At 35.6% G+C, this 24,030-nt stretch overlaps 1 protein-coding gene across 4 annotated transcripts; it reads right to left on the bottom strand.

Annotated features, from left to right (window-relative positions):
• Nucleotides 1-1,380: 1,380 nt before the first annotated feature.
• On the bottom strand, nt 1,381-24,030 carry LOC18439634 (Tetratricopeptide repeat (TPR)-like superfamily protein). Of its 4 annotated transcripts, none has more exons than XM_020670651.2 (19): nt 23,948-24,030; nt 22,741-22,824; nt 22,587-22,637; nt 22,414-22,509; nt 21,528-21,668; nt 21,337-21,417; nt 16,132-16,379; nt 15,750-15,921; nt 15,545-15,660; nt 15,397-15,454; nt 14,848-14,913; nt 11,328-11,540; nt 10,917-10,968; nt 9,920-10,293; nt 9,497-9,591; nt 5,317-5,553; nt 3,723-4,366; nt 3,093-3,296; nt 1,381-2,237 (listed from the first exon to the last, which is right to left on the bottom strand). In XM_020670651.2, exons 2-19 carry the CDS (start codon nt 22,804-22,806, stop codon nt 2,176-2,178), a joined length of 2,976 nt encoding a protein of 991 aa, XP_020526310.2. In that variant the 5' UTR covers nt 22,807-22,824; nt 23,948-24,030; the 3' UTR covers nt 1,381-2,175. The 4 variants fall into 4 exon arrangements, with proteins under 4 accessions (XP_020526310.2, XP_020526311.1, XP_020526308.2 ...); XM_020670652.2 differs by having other exon boundaries at nt 1,381-2,175; XM_020670649.2 differs by having other exon boundaries at nt 1,381-1,713.

Raw genomic sequence — 24,030 nt, 5'->3', positions numbered from 1 at the left:
ATATTGGATAGAGAGAGGCATTTTCTTTTTTGCTTTCTCATTGAGAAACTCAACAAAAACATACTCGGAAGTTTAACTATTTGACATTTAATCTTAGGTGCTATTTGATCAAATAAAACGTTCGAGGTTGACATTAAAATGTAGAATTAACGTGCACCTCTAAAATCCTTTGGAAAAAGGTTGTTTTGTGTTAGAAAAACATCAAATTGATCATCTCGAAGTCGAGATCTATGGATATAGAGAAAAAAAAAAAGATTTCAAATCTCAAAAATAGTATATCTTGCAAAACATTATCCGAGCCATCCATTTTCAATATTTTCATGTGTCCATAGTTCTACTTGATTTGAACCATTTTTGGAGTTTAAAATTTTATAGTTAGAGATAAAAATAGATTTTTGCATTATCCTAGAAGTTTCGATGCAAAACTAACATCTCATTATAAAGTTTGAGGTGCACCTAAAAAATTAATGTTTAATGTTGCAACTTTATGCAAACCACACCCTTTGATAAATTTTTAAACATAATTTGACAAGTGATTTGATGGGTTGTTCAAAATTTGATAAAAATATGTAGGATATTTTAAAATTAATGTTTAAGGTTGCAACTTTATGCAAACCACACCCTTTGATAAATTTTAAAACACAATTTGACGAGATTTTTAATGGGCTGTTCAACATTTGATAAAAATATGTACGATATTTTAAAATTAGATAAAAAGTATGGGACGTTAAATAGTTCTAGGTGTAGTTTGATAAATTTCTTTTTTAATAAGGACATGTGTAAAAACTGCTTTTAACTAAGAAAATTGGGGTAGTTTACAACTTTGCCCAAAGGACTGCCAAATATACTTTTCAGCATAAATTTTTTGGAAAGATGTAAAGCATGTAATTAACATAGTAAGTTACAAGGCTAAACTATTTTTTATATATTTATAGCTAAGCCCCATAAGCGTACATGAACCACGTTCCATGCACAACTCTCTCTCTCTCTCTCTCTCTCTCTCTCTCTCTCTCTCTCTCCATGCACAAGTCTTTCTCACACACAAATTGTGTTCTCTCTCTCTCTCTCTCCATGCACAAGTCTTTCTCACACACAAATTGTGTTTTCAAATAAATAATTTTGTTGTGGAAAAGTATACAAAGAGACCGTATAAGGAGGTCACAATCACTTTTGTCCTTTGAATTTAAAATTGGGTGGTCGTGAGCATGTTATTGACTAGACTCAATTCTAAACAAATTTTCTAGAATTTTATGACAAAATCAAGTCATCCAATTTGACATCCAATGGCTATGATTAATTGTGACTTCCCCTTAAAAAAGATAAATGGTCTCATAGTATTCAATCCCGTTTGCTATATAGTCCCTCTCAAAGGATTCCAGAGAAAGAAACCCATCAAAGATGTACAATAAATTAGAAGGCACAATGATGTGTTTTACAAGAAAATTATTTCTAATCCAATACAATGAGAACTAAGCTCACACAAACAGAACTCTTGAATCAGAGAAACTAACTTGCCACAATTTTAGAAGAATTCATTCTTTAACTTTTGTAAAACGTTCCAGTACCTTGAACAAGAGGGATTCAAGTGTATGGCTCGAAGGATCCATAGCATTGAGCTTTTATTCGATTCCGAGCTGTTTGATGTATCTGATGATGCTTTAGATTGCCTGGTGAGCAAATGCATCTGAAAATATAGCTCCGCTGGTCTCATCTCTGGAAGTTACAAGACAAAGCATGAGACCAAGAACCTGATTTTTTTATTAGATTTGCTTGCCGTCGGATCCACCATGTCTTCTCATGATGGATGGTTGAGATTAACCGTAGTCCTAATAGGCCTGTAAACATGTCGGGTCCGGGTTTTGGATCAGCCCCGACCCAAACCTGACCTGCCAAATAGGGTGGTCCTGGTCATCTATATTTTCCTGGTCGGATTGGCACCAAAGCCCAACCTGACCTAGTTAGGTATGGGCTAGAACCAAACCAAATAAGGTCCAGGCCAAGTGGAACCAGACCTGACCTGCAAGCCCAGCAGGCCCAGCAGGCAGCTCCAGACCCAGAATAAGCAGGTAACCAACCTGATTATCACCCCTAGTCCTACGTGAATGTCCATTGCTGAAGCCAAGCTTAATCTCCACCATCCGCCATTAAGAACGCTGGATGCATTACCAGTGTAGCCTACAACACAGGCTGTGGTAAGTTCTCCCAAACAGAAAGGAGCACACCTGTGGTTTGAGTATCTGCCATTTATTTATAGCCTTAAGTTTAGTAGAAATTCCAAAATTCATTTTTGAGGTTGGTCATTTCTAAAAGGGCAGCTTCTTTTAGCCATGGAATCCAAAACAAACTAAAAGATAATTATATTCATAACAAAGTTATCTTAAAAATACCATAGGCACACATGATATCTAGTTCCTTCTAGTTTTCATTGCTTCGATAATTTTCCCTTTCATATAAACACCCCAAAATTTTCCCAAAAAAAGAATAAGAATTTTGAAAAATCTCCCTATAAACTATCTCCCCAGAAAATCCCTACAAAGAGATGTCACTATGTCAATTTCCAAAGATTTAAACATCAAACTGGATCAGGTGGACATTTTCTTCCAAGAAAGTATTTTATAATCTATCAGACTCTGATCTATTATACTTTAGTCACACCGTCCAACAAAATGATAGATGATGATTAAAGAGATTGGACCTACTAGAGCATGACCCGATGCCCATGACAGGTAGCTCTATATCCATCATTTTGTCGGACCATGAACCCCATTGGCAGTGATTTTCCATGGTCCATTGGTTATAGAATACTTTTCATTTTTCTTTCTAACATAAAAGAAATGCAGTAGATGAATATTTCTCGAAGTATAATAGTATACCCTTGGCTATGGAAATTCCATTGTCATGCAGGTAAACACCATCTAATCAATCATTGAATGGTGATGGCGAGAGAGAGCCCCAACCATTGGAGCTATGTCTTAGCAGGCCCCTCATCATCACCGTCGACAACCGATTGGATGGTGAAGACCGAAAGATTGGATTTTCCATAAACATGAGGATTATCACACACTTTCTTACTCGTTTAATGCATGGACTACCTGGAGGCCAAGACATCCATTCAAGTTGCAGGTTTCTCTCCCACTTGGCTTTGGCACCAAGGCTGGCCTCAGCTTGAGCCAACAAAGCAGAGACAAAAGGTAAACGTGAATCAGAATTTTCCTGAGCTTTTGAAAGACTCTCCGATGCTTGAGATAAGAATTGAGAGCCAGATCGTTGCCTTGCAAGCTCCAAACAAATTGCACCTGTCCAAAGACCCATTCATCAAAAAGTTTATTTTAGAAGTATACTGGAACAAAATTCTCACTTGTATTATCTAATAACTAGTACCGAAAGGTTTACACAAAAGTAATTAGAACGGCTCATTTTCTTCAAGTCAATGACACCCAAGCATTGAACTTATATGCCAGGACTTCTAATGAAAGAACTGTACCATAAACTCTTTATTCTTTTATAACACTCTTACTTATTAATGAAAAACAGGTAGAGGCCCAAATCCCCACTGACTTACCCAAAAAAAAAACTTAGATGCAAGGGAATCACTGAAATTCTCATTCTCCAAAATTGCACATGACATCAATAAATCCAATATTTATGGAACATAAACTGTTTTCACAAACAATAACAATAATAGAAGCAATAGTTTAACCATTTTGAGAAAGATAAATTACCATGAACAAGATGAAGGCAACTATCTTCGTCCCATATAGAACAAGCATGAGCCAGAGCTTGTTCCGCCTTATCAAGATCATTATCCAAAATGAAACCCTGGCCATCCACTAGGGCAATTATTGCCCTCCACATGCTCTGGGAGTTCTCATCTTTCTCTTTGAGGCAAGCCTCAAAATAAGCATCAATCTCATCCATACTTATCTGCAATTTGTATCTAGTCCCAATCATTTTGAGTGATATCCACCCTATTTCAAAGTTGGTCCCAAGTTGCAAACACTGGCTGCATTCTTCTCTTAGGCCCGCCATATTCCCAGATGCTGCATGTATACGACCTAATTGTAAGTGTCCAAAAAAGAGCACACTGTTTGGTACTGGAATGCCCAGAGCACTTGTTGCGTAAGCTTTGCTATCAGAAGAGGCTCCAATTTGAAGGCTTATTTCAGAAGCACATAAAAGAAGTTGGAACTTCTGATAAGATGAATATATCTCCACATGATTTCCTTGGTCATTAAGAGCAACAGTTAGTTGGCGCCCAAGGTTATCACAAAGATGGCGAGGGTATCTCTCTTCACGAGCCTTTTGGAAGAGATTAAGAATAAGAAAGTATCTTGCCTTGCGGTTCCATGGGTACCGATGCAACCACCTACCACATGATGGTTAGACAAACTGTCAAATTGTCATCAAATAGTAAATCAAAGGCAACGATGTCTTGGCAAATGACTTCTTTTCCGGGGGAACTAAAATTTTAGCGTGGAATGATTACTTCTAAAGAAACAATCGAAAAAAAACCAGGAACACCTGCATAAATCACGGAGATGATCCAGAACCTTAAAAGTTCCGATAGATACAACATCTGTTGAAAAAAGGATGGGTTTCTATGAGTCAACTGATTCATATTGCACATATGTGGGTCCCCTCTCAAATCTATCTTAAAGATGGATTTTAGTAACAAATATTAGGGATTCATGATCTTAGGAAAAGATGATCATGACTATGAAAAATAGAATAAAATTTTCAACATTTAAAATCGACTCACACACCCTCTGACTCACGAACAACTTTTCCTTTAAAAAATGATTATTTTACCCCCAATCAGATACTTAACATATAGCACATAAGGCCCCTGCATGGATGTGCCAATAGACAGATCAAAGAATTTATACCTGCTTACCTCTATAAGCAATCCTGGAAAACTGTATTTGCTATTTTGAGAATAGACCAAAAAACACGTTCACTTTTTCTTTAAGTCAAAGGGGCGTTTGGGCAGCTTTATCTAGATAAGCATGGTTACAACAAACAGGCCCAGCTGTGAAAGGTGGGGGTCTAAGCTAGGACATTTATGAATCCTAAATGGATGGATGAAAAAAGGCACTATTCCTAAGATTTCATCTGCTCAAATGGGGCCTCAGTACCTAACAAAATACTACTGGTACAGGACTCATTTCAAAAAATGGCCAAACCAGGCACGACTGTAAAATTAAAGTTCCTGGGGACCTGCATGGTTTATGTAAATACTTGCCAAAAACTAATTTGAAATTTGCATTCTCTAATAAGAAAGATGTTTGGTGCAAATAATCGAGAGAAAAAATAAACCTCTGTAATTGTTGTATTGAGCTTGTCCCAAACTTATGTTTACATGTTTGAAAAGATAACTTGGATTTCGAGGTGCAACAATCATAACATGAAACTGCAGCTGATCCTAGAATCTCAAATGCTGACTTTGAGCCTTTGGCCACAGGTTGTGCATGTGGGTCCATATCAATGCATCTTATTGCAGTGTGAGAAGCTGTTGGACCTCTGCTGGATAATAGAAGGAAAGCAAGTTGGTTCCTGCCAGAAAGCAAGCCAAATGTTAACTAAATCTGCCATACAAACATTTAAAGATAAAATATCATGATAATTTTTAACCCTAAACCAATTTAGTTTTAATAAGAGACTATAGTAGGCATAAACCAACACATCAATGTCAAGTGTGCACAAATACAGAGACAACATATAGTCCCATGACCATGAGTAGAATTAGCAGATAAAAAAAATTCAGCAAAGCATTTATTGATAGATCAAAGGTTAGCAAATAGGAAAAGAGAATTGAAGCCCACCAACTACGAAAGCCCTGAAATTAAATGGTACAGGCATGACAGAAGATAAATTTCCTTAGTTCCATCCATTTTCATTGACATGAGATATTCTTAATTACTTGCACAACTAGACTAGGTACAAGAAATGAACAAGACATCCAGATAAGATATAAAGGGTGCACCAAGGATAAAAATCCCTAAAGGAAAGAACATAATATAGAATTATAAATGATATGGCCAGCAATTTATTTTTATCAGAAATTTATTATGATAGGTTATTATACAGTAATAACTTTTCTATCCTGGTAAAATTAATTCATCATGATAATTTAACACTACCCATTATTATCGGAGCAGAAAGCCTTCCCAATAATAACAGGATTGCAGTGTCAGAACTAAATTAGTAATGCGAAACTTTAAATTTCGAAAAAGCAATACATCACTTACCTCAAAAATTAGCTTTAAAAGGGAAACATGCAACTTACCTAAATAAAGTAGGATTTATATTGGAAATTGATAGGTGTCCTTAAAAAGGGGGGAAAAAAAAACATTAAAGCTAGGTTACACAGTGTGAACGAGCCACAATGGGCTGAACCTGGACATGCTCAAGATTTACTTGCATGTGTTTGAGGACTACGCTGAGCATGTTTTGCTCTTGAGTCAAGCTTCAACCATCTAGCTTGAGCTTGGTTTCATTAAGGAGATGTGAGCTTGAGCATGACAATGCATGGCATGACTTGTTTAGTTAGACAAGCCAAGAAACAAATCTAGTCCAGCCATAAAAAAACTAAGTATTGTATGGGAAGAGAGAGAGAGAGAGAGAGAGAGCGAGATGTCTGATGCTTCCAACGGGGGCAGCAAATAACCATGCCCCCTCATCTCATTCATCAATTTCTGATGTGGTGAGGCAAGATAAACTCCAAACCATTGCTGCCAGATATTGGTACAGGCACTGGTATTAGTACATACGATTACTACTGGTACACAAGGGTGAAAAAGTTTTTGGGTTCAATTTTACAGAAATGCGCATTGGTACAGTTTCTAGAAAAGATGATATGGGTTTCTATACAATTGGTACACAGTTTTGGTATGCACTGACATGTAGCAAGAAAAAATATTGGTACGTTGTTAGGAATAACATCACTGACTGATTTGAATATAATTGAGTGTAATATTACTTATACTTACAACATATGTTAGAAAAAAACGGATATCTGTATCAATGATAAGAGTGTTAAAAATACCAACTCCAAATATGACTTTTTAGACATGACATATTTGTACATCTAGATAAAGCGGGAGGCGGGATTTTAGGCTATATAAAAGTACTTCTACCGTGAAATTTCAACAAAAATGTTAAGAAATGTCTAAATTTCTAAAGCTAGCAAACATAAGTGTCGTGTTTTGGTAGGCTGGCACATGCCAAAAACTATAAGCACAAGTGTCCATGTTACATAGATGACAATTAACTTTCGAACTAGAAGTCTATATGACCTTTATTTTTAATCGGCCATTTTATATGATGCATCATTAAAAACTACATATTTTGATTATCATTTACTTGGTATTAGTTTTTATTGCATATTAGTAATCGTTTCTAGCGGTTATCGGTACAGGTTTTTACTTCAGTCAGTATGAGTTGCTATTCTATTTGTACAAGTATGTAAGTGACAGTCCCCAAAATGGTCATGTATAGGTACTCATTATTGGTAACCTGGTACAAGAAATGCACACTGTTAAAATCTTCTAGGTAAATACCCTCCAAAATCCCTTCCCTCACCTCCAAAAGAAATCTTCTCATAAAAAAAGAGTTTAGAACTCTAAAAGTGATCCATTTCCACCATCATCTTAACATGAAACATGAACCATCCATTTCATTGAATGGTGGATCTAAAGTAGTTGGAGGTTTTAGGACCTCCAAATCCATTTTGTCATGTCAAAGAATAATTTGAAGACATCTTGGATGTATTTTGGGTGCCTCACCCCATCAATAAATGGTGATTGGGGTCACCATTGTTTGTGCACACAGGTGCATCAAAGCGCTCCCATACATAAATCCATATTATCTTATAATTGTCTTAACTTGTGCATTATCTTCTAATTGTCTCAATTTGTCCATTTCTCTGTTACACAAGACCATCAAGGCCCTTTGATTTTCTGAAAGAATCACAACACTCCATTATTTGTGTACTCTTTGTATCCTATAAAGCCAATCCCACAAAAAGTGATCCCTCTTGCTTTCTTCTCTTTGTGCCCGTCCAGTATCCACATGGACATGTGCACACATGCGTGCATGGGCGGGAGCACACACACACACATGCAGAGAGAGAGAGGCGAGTAGTAATTATACTAAATATTGAAAAAATTTACATTACTCCCTTATTTAGTATACACGTAAGTAACCACACTAAATTTTATGACCGAATTAACTTGGGAGTTTAATGGTCATGTGCTTATCCCAAGGCTTTACTATATAGTATTAAGAAAAGAACATCTACATTATCGATTTCTAAAAGAAAGGTCCACCATATCTGGTGAATATTTTTATTGGAATTTTAAAATTTCATCAACTTTGCTCTTTCATGATGAGTGGAATTTTCATAAAATATATTCATAGTTTTTATTTAAAATATTTTTATGCTATCAATCTAAAATCAAATTTATTATTCATAAATAAAAACTTTATCTCATAAATAATAGTTTCCTAATTTAATTCTATTCCCTATAAATTGCCACTAAAAAACATATGCTATTAAAATCTTCATGGTACTCTCGCCAAAAATGCACTAACGATATTTGTAAGGATGAAATATGTGCTTCCTAGTTCACCTCTAACCCTCACAAACCCATGGAGTACCTTGATGCATGGAGAAGCTATCCTCTAGGAAGTTCAAGTCTTTTCATGGTTTGATTATATAAATTCCGTCAACAAGCCATGAACATATACATATAACTTCAAACAAAGAACCATGTGAATGCTCCACTCTCTCAAGTATATGGAGGATAAGGTAAGATTTGCAAGTATATGATGCATGAATTACATTTCTGCATAAAAAGTCGAGACATACATGTAAGAATACACACATACCCTGCTCATACATAAACAGCCCCATTGCCCCAGAGTTGTACATTCAACACTATCCTAAAACAACCCAACAAAGACAAGAGATATGCATGTAGATATGCATACACGCATAAGCAGCCCCATTGCCCAGCATCATCCATTCAACACTACTCTTACTATATCAAGCAAACAAAGAGGTAAAGATTTGACAAACTTTATTGAAATCTGCTCCAGGTACTCTCACAATAGATCCCTAACAGGAGTGGAGCTAAGAGAATGGGCAATGCATCAGACAGGAGAATTGAACTTTTGTCTTCTATAAGCATGTTGTTACCGATTTAGAACCACGTTTCTAACATAGAAATTGAGATTATCCACTGGATTACAGCTTGCGCCATAATATTTTTCAGAGTGAATGGACAACATAAAAAACCTGTATACGGTATATGATACACATCAGCACATTCACCGTCAGTCCTCAATAATGGATGCTAGAGATTAATCATGCCAAGGTGAATGTCATTGGTCGAGAATACTGGTCAATGTAACCATGCATAGGCTGACCATGGCATACTTACCCTTTCCAAATTTTCTGAACTTTATCAAGCAAGAGGAAAGAAACTTGGTTTACCTTATCAAATTACTATCAGGATACATGTGTAAAACCCTTCTTAGGTAAAGAGATGCATTCTTGATTCCCAGATTCAAATCTGTTCCATGTGAAATCTGCTCAACGCATACAAATATTCTTCATCAGATACATTCTGGACGCATAAAGGTGTCAATAGAACATAACAAGATAGAGGCATTTGTAAAATGGAAAGGAATTTGGATCAACCACGGTTCAAAGGTCATTGCTGTCCATTAAAATGGAATGTGGGGGAAAGAGAATGGAAACCACCATTGAGGTCATAACTTCTCTTGGTGGGTCCATCACCATCCATTCATTGGACATTGATGACGTAATGGACTATGTTTCTCGATTGTACATCAGAGAATCGCATGTTCCACTTTTGAAAAATAAACTAAACTCCAACCTGTTTGGCTATCATACCTGTATACCCTTAGCAAGTAAAGAGTGTAATATTGGAGCATCTTCATGGGAGAAGAGCTTCTGAAAGCTACTTTGGAAAAACAGTCTATGCACGCCAGACAAGTCAAGAACAGTAACCAAACAGGCGACAGTACTCAATTTTGAGTTTTGCAACAATTCTCGAGGGCTGCTTAACACCATAGCTGCTGCAGTCTCCTGGCCTGAAATGTGGTACAGCAATTTACACACCAATGCTAGTGTTGCTGCCCCACTTGTCCAGTTCATAGATGAAACCATCTCAACTAATTTTTTCGTAACAAGGAGGGCCTCATCATTCTTGCCTAGTCTATATAAGGTCACTGCATATACTTGTAGCCCCATGCAGTCCAGTAGACCTGGAAAACCAAATGTTAACACACAATTGTTTTAAACCAAATATTTTAACAAAACAAAATTATAGTTTGACAAATGTGGAGTATACGATAATCCAATGGCTATGGTTCAAGTTGTCTGTAGGGTTATTGGCACATTGCCAGCCATCATTTTTAACGAATGGATGACCGAATGTCCTATTATGGTTTTTCTGTGCTCTGTAGTGCTATAAACACTTTCACCTTTGGCCATATGATTTACATGCTTCATAAATTTTCATCCGAGAGGTTACTTTAAGGGTCAGATCTTGGGTTTCTGGTTTAGTTAGGAACATTAGGGGTTTTTCCTTGTTTACGTGCCTAACTTCCTCTTCATTTCCTGTTTAGATACCTCGCTTCCTCTATCTGTTCTATCTTGTACTGTTTTAGTTAACATCCCTTTAATAAATTATTTTCTCTGCACTGAGATATTGGGTTAGAATTCTGTATCGTGTCTCCAAGGTGTTCACAGACTTGTCTTTGTTAATTTGTGAAATGCATACTAAGTTGCATCTTTGGTAAAGAATCTTTTTCTCTAATGAAAGCACAATACATTAATATTTGGCCTAGTATACATAACGAAGTAGAAGCTCCAGTTATAATTTTACCTTCACTTTGCAATATGCCACATTCGTGTATAGCATCAAGTACATGCCCTGCCTGCATTAGAAATGCCCTATTGCATGAGAGATTTCGCATAATATGACACATGTAAAGAGAGAGTAAACACATGCATCCAGCATCTGATTTGCACAGGTTGACAGATGAAAAGAAATGAAAAGCACGACATTATACAATGCACTATGGTATACTACAATACTTTAATCCATTGGGATCATCATTCCATCCAATGAAATAACGGCCAGTGATTGGTTGGAACCACTGGGAAGATGTAACATATTCCCTCTCCACCATCAACAATTATTTGATTGGACATTTTCTGAAGACCTTAATATAAATTTCCAGGAAGAAAGGGCACAGAAAAACAACTAACAGAAGTTGTTAGAAAAAAAAAATACCTTGCAAAGGGATCTAGCTAGGTTGACGCGTATGTCACTATAATCAGACTGTGAAGCTGTCTTTGCAAAACTGTTAATGCAGTACATGGCCATCTTATAGGCATCAATTGCAGAATGATAATCTTTTCTTGCTTCAGAGACCAGGCCATGTAGATTATGCGCCTCAGGAGAGTGGGGTGCCCGTTGAACAGCATGCTTTGCAGCCGCATATACCTGTAATCATGTAACATTGAACTCTGAATGAGAATAATAATGACTCAATTATCAAAATAATATATCATTGATCTCAGCATAAGCTAAAGGAAAGCCATGACCTTTGGAAGTTCTCTAACGAAAACAAAGAAGTTGAAACACGGAAATATACATCTATGCATAGATGATAATACATATGTGCATAACAAAGTTTAAAAAACAGATCAGTGACACGGATCGGCCACCCCAAAAACCAGGTCGGACTGGTGGATCAGCAATCTGGATCGGCCAGTTTCGGCCTCAAAACAATTTCAAAAAATACTAAAAAAATCCCTAAAAATCGTATTTTTTATGTTTCCAAAAAAAATTGGGAGTGGTGCATTATGTATTTTCATTATTTTACAAAAAACATGAATATTGAGACAATGTTTCCCTGTTTAGATGTTTGTTGACCATTACATTCACATTATTAGAAAAAAAAGAGTTTATAAGCATGGTATAGATGAGTCCATAATTTATACAAGGCAATAAGTTGTTTAATACAGAAAAGAAAAGAATATCATTTGTTTTACCATCCATTTGCCGAATCCACTGATCACCTTGCCAAACAATGATGAATGTAAGTACTTTGCAAGGCAGAACATGAACATCCATCATAAATTCAACTCAATGTGTAACTCATTACAATCACCATGTCAATCTCAAGCTGACTGGACATAAGATTTACAAAATGCATAACTTAAGAATCTGATAAATCTAACTGGATGGATAGTAATACCACGTCAGGCTAGAAGGACAATACTTGCAACATGCATGACACAAATGACCATATTCATCTATATAAATGCTTATTCACGTCTATTATAAACAATAATACATTATGTAATTTAGAAGATAAATAAAATACTAAACAAATTGCAAGAATTTCATTATTAGTGTATAATTAATTAATCATAATATATTACTATATTCATTACAATATCCAAATGATCCATCTTAATCGAACAATATTGCATCAAAATAAATTCCATATTATAAGATCCAAAAAGATATGAAAATAAAAAATAAAAAAAAATATTAACATAAGAAATTATTATCTAATATAAAAAATCCTTATATAAATCTATAACAAAAATAACACTATGTAATTTAGAATATAAATAAATTACCAGATTTTCATTATTAGTGTATAATTAATTAATCATAATATATTACTATATTCATTACAATATCCAAATGATCCATCTTAATAGAAGAATATTATAAAAAGATACTTCCATATTATGAGATCTAAAAAAATGAAAAAAGCAATCCAACCATGTTATAACATTAGAACATTTATTTAAAAAATTATTTTTCTGAAAATCTGCATAATTGCACCTAAAATTGGAAATAATTGTAAAAATGAAAAAAGCAAAACTTAATCTCTAGGGCTTCGATCTTTGTAGTAGGGTCTCCAAAGACCATTTTAAAAACAAAAAAAAACAAAATCCTTGACAAATCAATGAGAAATTGGCTGTTTGGCGGACTGCTCTCAAGAACACAGGAAAACAGGAATTTTCACCAAACAAATCATAGAAAAATAAAAGAAAATGATAAATTCACATACCTGATTTAGATAAAAAATAAACCTCTTCAGATCAATATCCCCGCATGAATTGAAGAAAAACAACATTAAACATGATCTATGAGTGATTGTTAGAAGATCTAAAGCTTTTGGACCCGAAAATTTCCGGGCTAGATCCAAAGTGATGATTTTTAGCACTAATCAAGAGCTAAATCTTGTTCTAGGATCTCTAAAGTCCATTTTAAAACAAAAAAATTCAACAAAAAAATGTTGGCTGTTTGGCAGACTGCTCCCAAGAACACAAGAAAACAAGATAATTTTTTACCAAAAAAATTGTAGAAAAAAAAAACAAGATGATAAATTCACATATGTAATTTATATGAAAACTAAACCTCTGTAGAAATATCCTCACATGAATTCGAAGAAAAACAACATCAAACACGATCTGCAAGTCCAATTTTGAAGATCTTCAACTCTTGAAACCGAAAAACTTTGAGCTATCCACTCCAATGTGATCATTTTTATCACTAAAGTACTAAATCTTGTTCTAGGCTCTCCAAATACCATTTTAAAATACAATCTAACCAAAACCATTGAGAAATCAATGAGAAAATTGCTGTTTGGTGAATTTCTCCCAAGAACACAGAAAACACGATTTCTTTCACCGAAAATTTGAAAAAAAGGAAAGGGAAATTATTTGTTGTGAGTTTGTGATCGATTGTATGACGTTTGTATACATTAAAATGAATTTTTGGATCGATTATTGTCCCTACAACAGCAAGATTAAAAAAGAAAGAGCCGAAAGAGCCAAAAATCACAAGTTGATGGGCTGTCAAATGTTTTTAAATGGGAATCGCCGGTTCTAATATACCAAATTGGCTATTTGCTACAGTAGAATCGCCGATTTTGAGGTGAGAACCAGTTCCTGATATGTTGCGGGAAGCAATTCAGGCGTGACGATTGCCGATCCAGATCGCGATCCAGGATCGGAAATTTTTAACCATGGCACATACATTGTACATGGTTACATTCATCTATGTGATTATGTCCAAGTACTGCACTTGAAGGGTACTCTTTCTCCCGTTGCGACCAAGAGGTTCTCAACAGGGCAGAGGAGAATTCTACCAGAATTCTACTACAAAACGAGTTACTATTGCAGATATGTGCTCTCCTTTTTCTAATATCATCCTGAAGTAAGTTCATCTATTAAGAAGTCCAACAAAAGCATTTATTTACAATCGGCAGAAAGCAATCTAGAAATACTTATTTCTACAGGAGTACAGAATCCTAAATCTAGAAACAACTCTTCTCCGATCTTTTGCTTTTCTATAACTGTACCTCAACAAGCCAGTTCAATGTGTATGATAAACCACAGTTCGCTATATCCTAATTCTGACAAGCATGGTGCCACTTGAACTTGTATCCATAGAACTGTTTGTTGTCACAGAATAATGTAAACATGCATATGCATGGATGTAGCTGTTCATATTGTTTTTGTTATGCACTATTTTGTAGCCCAAGACCTTTCTTGAATTCTTCATATGGCCAGCGTAAAGTGAGTAACATGATATTAAAGAGAGAGGCAGGTAGATCAGAATCTTTCCTTTGTCACATCATTTTCTGTGTTTTACTCCTCTAAACATCAGAACCATATTTTAGAGGTTAACAATTGTTAAAAGTGTAACACCATCACATGAAAAATGAGTATTTTTTTCCCATAAAATGGAACAATTCAAGAAACTAGGGAGCATGTGATCATACTGCAGAAGAATGAAGATGACCAGAAAGAAGAGCAAGCTGTCCAAGAGCCATTTGGAATTCAGCTACCTGCAAGGAACCAAATTGTGAATATAGCTGCCTTTCCAACTCTATTTAAATGAACAACTAGGAATGAAAAATACAAACTCTGCAACATAAGAATAGCAATGCTTTGTTACTACCTAAAAGAATGCCGCAAAAGGTGCAATACTAATTTGCAATATGAATGCAAGAGCATACAAATATGTGTCCAAAGAGGCAGTAACAAAATGTGCTCATAAACAACCTAACATTCTGGAAGCTACAACTTTTCTAGTAAATATAAAATAACACGCAGAAATTTCAAAAAGCGACTCGCCATACGAAATGCTGGACCACTCTATAGCACAATATAAGTCCCACTCTTTGGAAGAACATGGTATACTCAATCCAAGAGCCAAGTGACGATCACTTTAAAAGATGTTGCAATATATTTCAGCTCTTTTGCAATCATCAAAGTACTGTTTGCCCCTTTGGAACTAAAGAAATCTACTATAATATAGAAAACCTTACTGGCAGTGTCTGCACGGCACGCAGGCAGCTTTCATAGGCCTCATCTGGGGAACACTCCCTATTAAAAAAGGAATTGATTTAATGTAGAAGGGATACATATTGTATATCTCAACACAAAGTAATCTGAAACACATTTTTCCACATTTACCCGTCATGAACATAAGTTGACATTCCTGCCCACGGCAATGCCAGTGAAGGATCTATGCTTCTAGCTCGATCAAATGCTTGCTTGGCCAGTAGATTATGACCATGTTTCTTGTAAAGCTGTGAAGACAAAACAGATCAGTTCCAATAAGGAATATTCAAGAGATGTTCATCTTTTTAGGTGAATGTTGAAAATCCCCATGAATTACCTTTCCAAGATAAGCCCAGGCAGTCGCATTGGAGATATCCAATTGCAAGGCCCTGATAAGAGCATGTTGTTGCAATGCTTTATTTTTTGACGAGCAGCCTAGTTTGACCCAAAACTCATCGTTGTTGCCCTCAATCATCAAGGCACCCAAAGACATCTTCTCAGCTAGCTGCCTGTTGAATGAATAGTCACATCTGAGAGAAGATACCAAAAACAACAAGATGCTATTGCAAAAAGTTATCACACATCTTCATTATAGGACAAATTTCAACTCTTGATGGAGAATACTGCACATCTTGTGCAGCATTTATAATTCCACATCTTTTACAATCACTATGGTATTGTTAACAATCAAAAAACAAGCCATGATGAATAGATCATACAAATCATGCTCATCCAGGGCAATTTCCTCTTCCCAAGAGCAGAAGAGATCTTGAGATATAGCAACATCTGACGAGAGATTGGCTTCCCATGGAGCTAGATGGAGAGCTTTTTGATACAAACGCTTAGCACATCTTGCTGCCGAACAACACTTTTTCTTCCAGGAAAGTACAGATGCTGTAAAGGACTCCTCGTTAATTTCGGTGCACTTCATTTCAATGGCCCAGGGATGACATTTTGCATATGCAAACTGGAAAGAAAAAATTGTAGATTAAATTACAGATATATGAGTGAAAAAATGAAAAGAGGTATTTCCCTTACAGAATTGGCATACCGTTCCTAAATTGAAAAATGCAGAGCATCCCCATCAAAGAAGAAAATATTATCTGAAAGTAATAGTATTTGTAGTGGCTATGAATAATTAATAATATGAAGGACTACGAAAGTTTGAACATTTCAAAAGCCAATGCCAGAATGCGACAATATTTTCAAGCAGTTCTGAAAACCATAACCAGTACAGAAAATTTGCAATTACATTCCCAGCTACAAACTTTTCTTTTAACAGATTCACAGTTTGTTCTTCTTTACTCCAACCTTTACTTCATTCTATTTTATAACAATTGAACTTAATCATATTTTATAACAATTGACCTATCCCTTTTTTGTCATGCATGCCTTTGTAAGTAAACACTACTTGACCAAAAAATTCGAATTATTAGTTCACCAAGTCAAGCAGTTTCAACAAGTCAACCAGACGGTTTTTCACATAATTGGATGTTCATTTTGCTTTGCTTAGCAGCTGGTTGGAGACAACACTAGCATGTCAACAACATTGTAATTAGTGGATAACCCATCTTTCATGAACAAGACCCTCCAGGAAACTTTGTCAGAACCTTCGTTTCTAAATGAACTATTACCAATAAAGACAGATATTCATGAGAAATCATGAAGCATACGAGCAAGATTATTGCAAGCTGGAAACAATAATCATTATTGACATCATTGCTCTGGAAGGTGAATTTTTACTTGCATAATGCACACAATCATCATTATTGACATCATCGTTCTGGAAGGTGATTTTTATTTTCATAATGCACTATGATCTTATTGACATCATCGTTCTGGAAACTGGTCAAAACTTATTGCAAGCTGGAAACAATCAAAGTATCTTCTCATCTGGAGGTTCTCATATGCAACTGTAGCACCCAATTCCCTTTTGGGAAAAATATGAACTTATAGACCACGAAGCATGAGAGCTAGATTATGCAGTAGTTTATCTAAATAGTCACATGGTTTCTAATTCTTATAGATACTCTGAAGGTAAGGTATTCAGATATTGTATGTCATGTACTTTTATACAGGAATCAGAACTTAATATCAAGGAGCAGTTCCTTCTTCCAGAGCATCAAGTTCTTACAAGTGAAGAAAAGAAGACATTGCCTGAGAGGTATACTCTTAAAGAGACACAGGTATGGGTGAACTGCTGTAATTGAAAAAATTCTCCATGTGAAATGTTTGTTCCATTCTTATGTTTATTATGTTAGTCTCTTCAATAAGTGTTATTAGCCATCAAACTGGTAGAGATGGTACTGGTTAGATCGGACCAGTCAAACCGGACCAGCTGACTTGTCAGACTGATCAACCTTCAAAAATGAGTTGAAAAGCTCAGTAAAATAAACATACATAGAGAAAAATGGAGAAAAATATAAAAATTATGAAAATTTCTACAAAAGGTTCAAATTTTCACATGGAGAGAATTTTTTTGGAACATTAACTAGAAATTTTCAAATTTTCACAAAGAGAGAATTTTTTTAGAACATTAAGTAAATTATAAGATCACAAGTGAACATGATTAGAAGCCAAAAGTACAGAATAACAATATACACATGAAGTACTCCACTAAGGCACTAGCTCATTAAGCAATACACATATGAACATTGAATTTGAAGGGCATCAGTCAAGTAAATTATTACAGTGAATCCCATATGCATACAGAACTTCATAACATAATTCTCACACTTGCTCTCTCACAAAGACACAAACAAGGAAGCAATCCGATATTATAAACCATGGCCTTCAAAATCTGAAGAGATTTTATACATACATACATATATATATAGATTATTATTTTTTGACAAGGTTACATAGGAATGGAACTTGAGACGTGGTGCTATGAAAACCCAGCTACTACCGCCTTGACCAAAGCCCGATTCCTAAAAGATTATATAATTTATAAATGATAAAGCACAAAAAAGTAAATCATATGTAGTCTTCATCTACATCTTCTTGTCATCTACATCATTCCCACCTTTGTCATCATCATCACTGAGTTCACCAACATCGAAACCCATTACATCTTTATCTCCACCATCCATGAGAAAATTTATTTTATTTTCAACCATTGTTTATGCATACTTGCATAGATGCCTAGGTGTCCCGGATATAACCAAAATAATATTTTAAAAATCCAAATTCCAGCTAGTTATCTAAAACTAGTAAGCAGCCCCATGTGTTGCCTAGAATCTTAAAGGTTATTGATCTAATAGAAAAGTTTACGAAATTAAAACTAAATAAATCAAATAAAAGTAATATTATTGATGAGTGATTCTACTGTATAAATTTATGTGGTTGTCATTATACAACAATAATAAATTAGAATAAATGGTCATTCTAATCATTATAATTAACAAAGTGCAATTATAATAAATGGATTATCAGTATTGGATTATTAATATTTTTTTTATATTTTTTGTATTATTTGCTTATGTTATTACTTTTTTATACAAGAATAAGGGAGACGTATAGAGTTGTGTGAAGTGTGAACAATCAAGAGATCAAACTTATGAGCCACACCATGGAGTTGTGGGAGAGAGTGATTGAGCAACGATTAAGGATATGAAATGAATCAAAATATCCTTCAATTTTATGCCAGGGAGGTCAACAATTGTGGCTATTTTCCTACTTAGGTAACTGATTGATAAGTTTAAGGCGAAGGGAAAAGACGTCCACATCGTCTTTATTGATCTAGAGAAAGATTATGATAAAATAACTCAAGATTTAATTTGGTGGGTATTGAAAAGGAAAGGAGTCTCAAGATACTATATAGGCTTAAGAAGAGATATATGTACATGGCAGCGCTAACTAGTGTGCGAACAACTAGTGGACAGACAAGTGAGTTTTCAGTAACAATAGGTCCGCAACAGAGGTCAGCGTTGAGCCCATATCCCTTTGTCTTAGTTATTGACAACTTAACTAGGCACCTCCAAGATGAGGTACCATGGTATATGTTGTTGTTCGCAGACGACATAGTTTTGATCGATGAGGCACGAAGCAGCATCAACACAAAGCTCAAACTTCGAAGGGATGTTCAAGAATCTAAAGGTTTTAAAATTAGCCTAAGATAAAGTATATGGAATGCAAGTTTACTAATAATAGGACTAGAGACAGGGAAGTACTTAAGATTAAAGGCAAAAAAATACCAATAAGAAGCTACTTTCGATATCTTGGGTCGATACTCCAAGAAAATGAAGAGATTGAGGAAGATGTTGAACATAGAATTAGAGATGGGTGGGTGAAGTGGAGATGTGCAACTGGAGTTTTTATTTGATCGCCACGTATCAATGAAGCCGAATGGAAAGTTCTATAGGACAGCTCTGAGACCAGCTTTGCTTTATGGGGCAAAATGTTTGACAGTCAAGACACAACATGCATATAGGATGCGTGTAGGTGAGATGAAGATGCTGAGATGGATGACTGGCAAGCCAAAAAGGGATAGAATTCGAAATGAATATGTTCGAGAGAACTTAGGTGTGACTCCAACAGGCAATAAGATGAGAGAAAGCAAACTTAGGTGGGCTGGGTATGTGCAGTGCAGACCCAATACAACAACCGTTAGGAGGTACGAGTTGCTCAAGTGAAAGGCTCAAAAAAGACAAAAGGTCAAAAGGACATAGTTGGAAGTAATGAGAAAAGACATCGAGACTTATGGCCTCACTGACGTTATAGCCCTTGATTGAGCAAAATGACGGAATAGGATTCGTGTAGCCGATCCCAAATAATTGGGAAAAGGCTCTGATGATGATGAACACACTTTACTACTATGTTCAAAAAGTTGCCTGCCCAGCTGCCTAGGATGCCTCATTGCCCCGCACTGGGACTACTCAACCCTATGCGAGACGAAGGCCCTAGGCGGCCAACTAATCGCCCAAGACCTTTTTGGAAAGGCCCAAAAATGGGCATCTTCTAAAGGCAAAAAATGTCCTTTTCCCCCCTTGAAGAAAGGGGGTGAGTTATATTTGGGGGCATCTTGGCCCTCCAAAATCTTTAACAACCTTCTTGTCTCCAAAAACAATTTTTTTGTTCAAAGATGAAATTTTTAAGGATAGCAAACCAAATTTGTAGTTTTTATTTCTTGCGGAATCGAATCGCATTTCACAATAAACTCTTTAGGGATTAAAGAGGTTGCAAAATAGAGCTTTTGGCAACCAAAAGAGCCGATTCAAGCCTACTTCTATTGGTTTTTTGAAAGGTTTGCGTTTTGTATTTATTGTGAGTTGTCTTATGTTATGTTTTTTTTTTTTTTTTTTTTTTTCATTTTCACTTTCACTTTCACGTGTTTATTTTTTAAGTTTGTCTTTACAAATATGATGATATGCTTTTTTTTAGTTCACAATTTATTTTTTTTAGTGGCTTTACATTATGTTATGCTTCATGAGTGTTTTTTTTTTAGTTTGGAAATTTGAAACCCCTAAATCCCCCCAACCCCCCCCCCCCCCCCCCCCCACACACACACACACACCTTTCTTTTCTTTCTTCTTTTCTGCAGTGCCCGTCTAGGTTACTAGGCACCTATTTCCATTTTCTTGGACGGGAAGGGTCATGATAACTGTTTAACAGGGCAGGCCAGGAATACCTTGTTTCAGGCCTTTTTGGGGCCTGGCTCCCTTGCACCCCTTGCATATTGTACTATGGACATATTTATTGAAGTGATGACCAGCATGTTGGACAGTGAACTATCAAAAATTTAACTCTGAAGATTAGTCTGAAAGAAGGTTTGATTCATAATAGCCAATAGAAAACGCAATCAATAAGCATGGGTCATGCTATAATTGAGCTTAAAAAGACTTCAGCATTGTTGGAGGTAGGACATTTATCTATTAACGGTTTGAAAATGAAACGAACATACATAGATGCAAGATAGAAATTACCTGAATATCCCCATACAACTTCCACATGGAAGAAATGTTTCCTGCTAAGTGCAAACATCCTCTGACAATGTCAGAGGCTTCCTGCAATTCAAACAGAAGTCATTCTATCAAGCACATGTTAGATGGAACGCACTTATATGGGCACCATTAAAGTAGAGGCTCTAGTTGTATAAAATATGCGAATAACTGACCTCAAGTAAGGAAGCTCCCCATTTAAAGGCACCAGAATTTACACATTCCTTTGACATTCCAAGCAGTGCAGAAGCAAGCCCATAATGGGCAGCCAAATTTTCAGGTGCAATCACCAATGCAAGGCGAAACTGCTCAACTCCCTAACTAAAAGAACAATGTTAAGCATCCAGTCATCTATTCTTTGGAAAGAAAAAACAACTGGATCATAAACAACTATCAACCAATAACAAGTTACAAAGGAGTACAAATTGAAGACAATACTTGGAATGCATTGTACCCTTACAGAAATACCCTTAACGCACACTTCGAAGCAAAACAGGGAGAAAATGCCTAAGCAGCTAAAGCTCATGATACGAAACATATTACACCCTTATCAAAAGAACTTATAATGAGCAAGAACTCAAATTGATATTCTTCCAGTTAACTTTTAACTGTTGACTTAGGGCATCTGTGGATGTAATCGTTATCACTAAAAACTCACTGTTTCAATAGAATTAATCGTTATCACTAACAACTCACTGTTTCAATAGAATTAAACTATGTAATGAATTATCTATTGCTTGGTAGTAGCATCATAAAGTTTTCTGATACAAACTTATAGGCAGTTTTACATATAGGTCTATCCTTTTAAAAAGCTATTTGTACTAATAGTAATATGCTGAAACCACATGTTTTTTTCCAGAAATAGTTAAAAAATAGCTGGAAATCACCAAAAAATTCAAATAATTCAAAATCAAATTAAGAGACGAAAAAGCATTATGTACTCATAATGCAGAAAGACAAAAAGGCATTGACCAAGTTAATTCCCCAGGGGAAATACAGTTGGGGAAGGATCTTTGGAAATCCATTGCTGGGGATTTTATACAAAGACAAGGAGGATAATACCTTTCTAAACGAACCAAGAAGTGATAGTACGTTGCCGCTTTCGATTAATGAAAATACCCTTGAGCCCCCCTCCAGTTCAATGGCACGCCCATACGACTGTTAAAGTGACATAGATCACCAAAGATACCTCCAGCAAATCAAATAAAGTACTAAAATATTATTAGAAAACTCACCTTTACAGCTGCAGTGAACATGCCCAGCCGTTGATATGCAAGACCCAGAGCCTAAATTACCAAAAAGCAATTCAATTTCAAAATGTATTAACATTTGTTTTGAAGATAAAATTTCACATAAATCAACAGTAGATTGGGACACGTGATTTCTTACTTCCCATAAATCAGCACATGTAGGATAGCCCCGAACGGCATGTTGGAGACTTTGAGCGGCATCCATCCATTTCTTTTGATGAACCTAAATTTCATTAATTTGTATATCAGGAAGGTCCAGAAAATTGCTACTTGACCAGAACCACCTTCCTTCATAACAATTTAAAATGGATACAATTTACATGAGAAACAATAAGCTCTAAAGTCCACCCACTGTGTAGCATCTTCAGTTCATTTTCTCCCTTTTTCTGATAGCTAACTTTTGAAAAATCTGCTTATCATTATCTCTTCGTTTCTATATTTTTCCAAATTTTGCTACCTATATTCATGCTTGAAATTTTTCTTTATATTGCCTAATACAAACTAGGTTTGCAGGCAAAAATAATCCCAAACAGACAACAATGACATTTTTATACAAATCATATTCATAGGAATATGAGAGCCCATAAATTAACAATGCCTCCAGCATCAGTTGTAGGAGGAAACTAACAAGCGGAAAGCTATAAATAAACTGAGTATATGACTTCATCAGCTATTTTATAAAAATAAGTTTACATGGCAAGCACAATAAAATGTGGTTTTTATGCACATGTAGAAAGGAAAATAAATAAATAAATAATGTACCATGACAAATGGCACTCTCTAAGCAAAAGGTAAAACCTCAATCAATATAGAGTAATTTGATAACATAGTAAAACTAATTAAAAAACCGACATAGAAGGTGATTGCATTTAGACTGATGGTTTACATCGTCTATATTGAGGATCAGCATTTACCCTGCATTCTTCATACCAGTTCATATCAAGATTGGACATGAAAATCTGTGTGATGCTTACTTTAACACATGCTTGCTCCCAATCATCACATTCTTTAAACTCTCATTTTCATTGCTGGACCTCCAAGAAAGTGTAATCCTAAATATTAATGGAAAACCTATCCATACAATTTAACGAAGTGCTCAGCCTTCTAGCTCCCAAACCAACACCCAACCTATCAAGGTCTAAATACCTCCATACCTCAATATTCACAATTATGGAGAATGATACCCCATCTTTGTATGCTCCTCTTAAAAATTTTGTAAAAAGGTGCATCTCTCCTTTAATAGAAAAAACATTTTACTTTTCCCCCTTCATTCATTTCTCATCTGCTGTACTTATTTGGTCACAATCACAGGACAAAGACGAAAAGAACAAATTCAAGTGAAAAACCTGCAAGTAACCCAAACGCCTCCAGGCCCAAAATGCTCTAGGTGACTTTTTGGAAGCTTCTTGACATACAATGACCTCCAATA

The sequence above is a fragment of the Amborella trichopoda genome, chromosome 3 (assembly GCF_054954075.1).
Source record: "Amborella trichopoda isolate Santa Cruz 75 chromosome 3, AtrichopodaSantaCruz75HAP2 v2.0, whole genome shotgun sequence".
NCBI lineage: Eukaryota > Viridiplantae > Streptophyta > Magnoliopsida > Amborellales > Amborellaceae > Amborella > Amborella trichopoda.
Note: the sequence above shows the minus strand (reverse complement) of the source record. Positions and strands in the feature narration are given on the sequence as shown.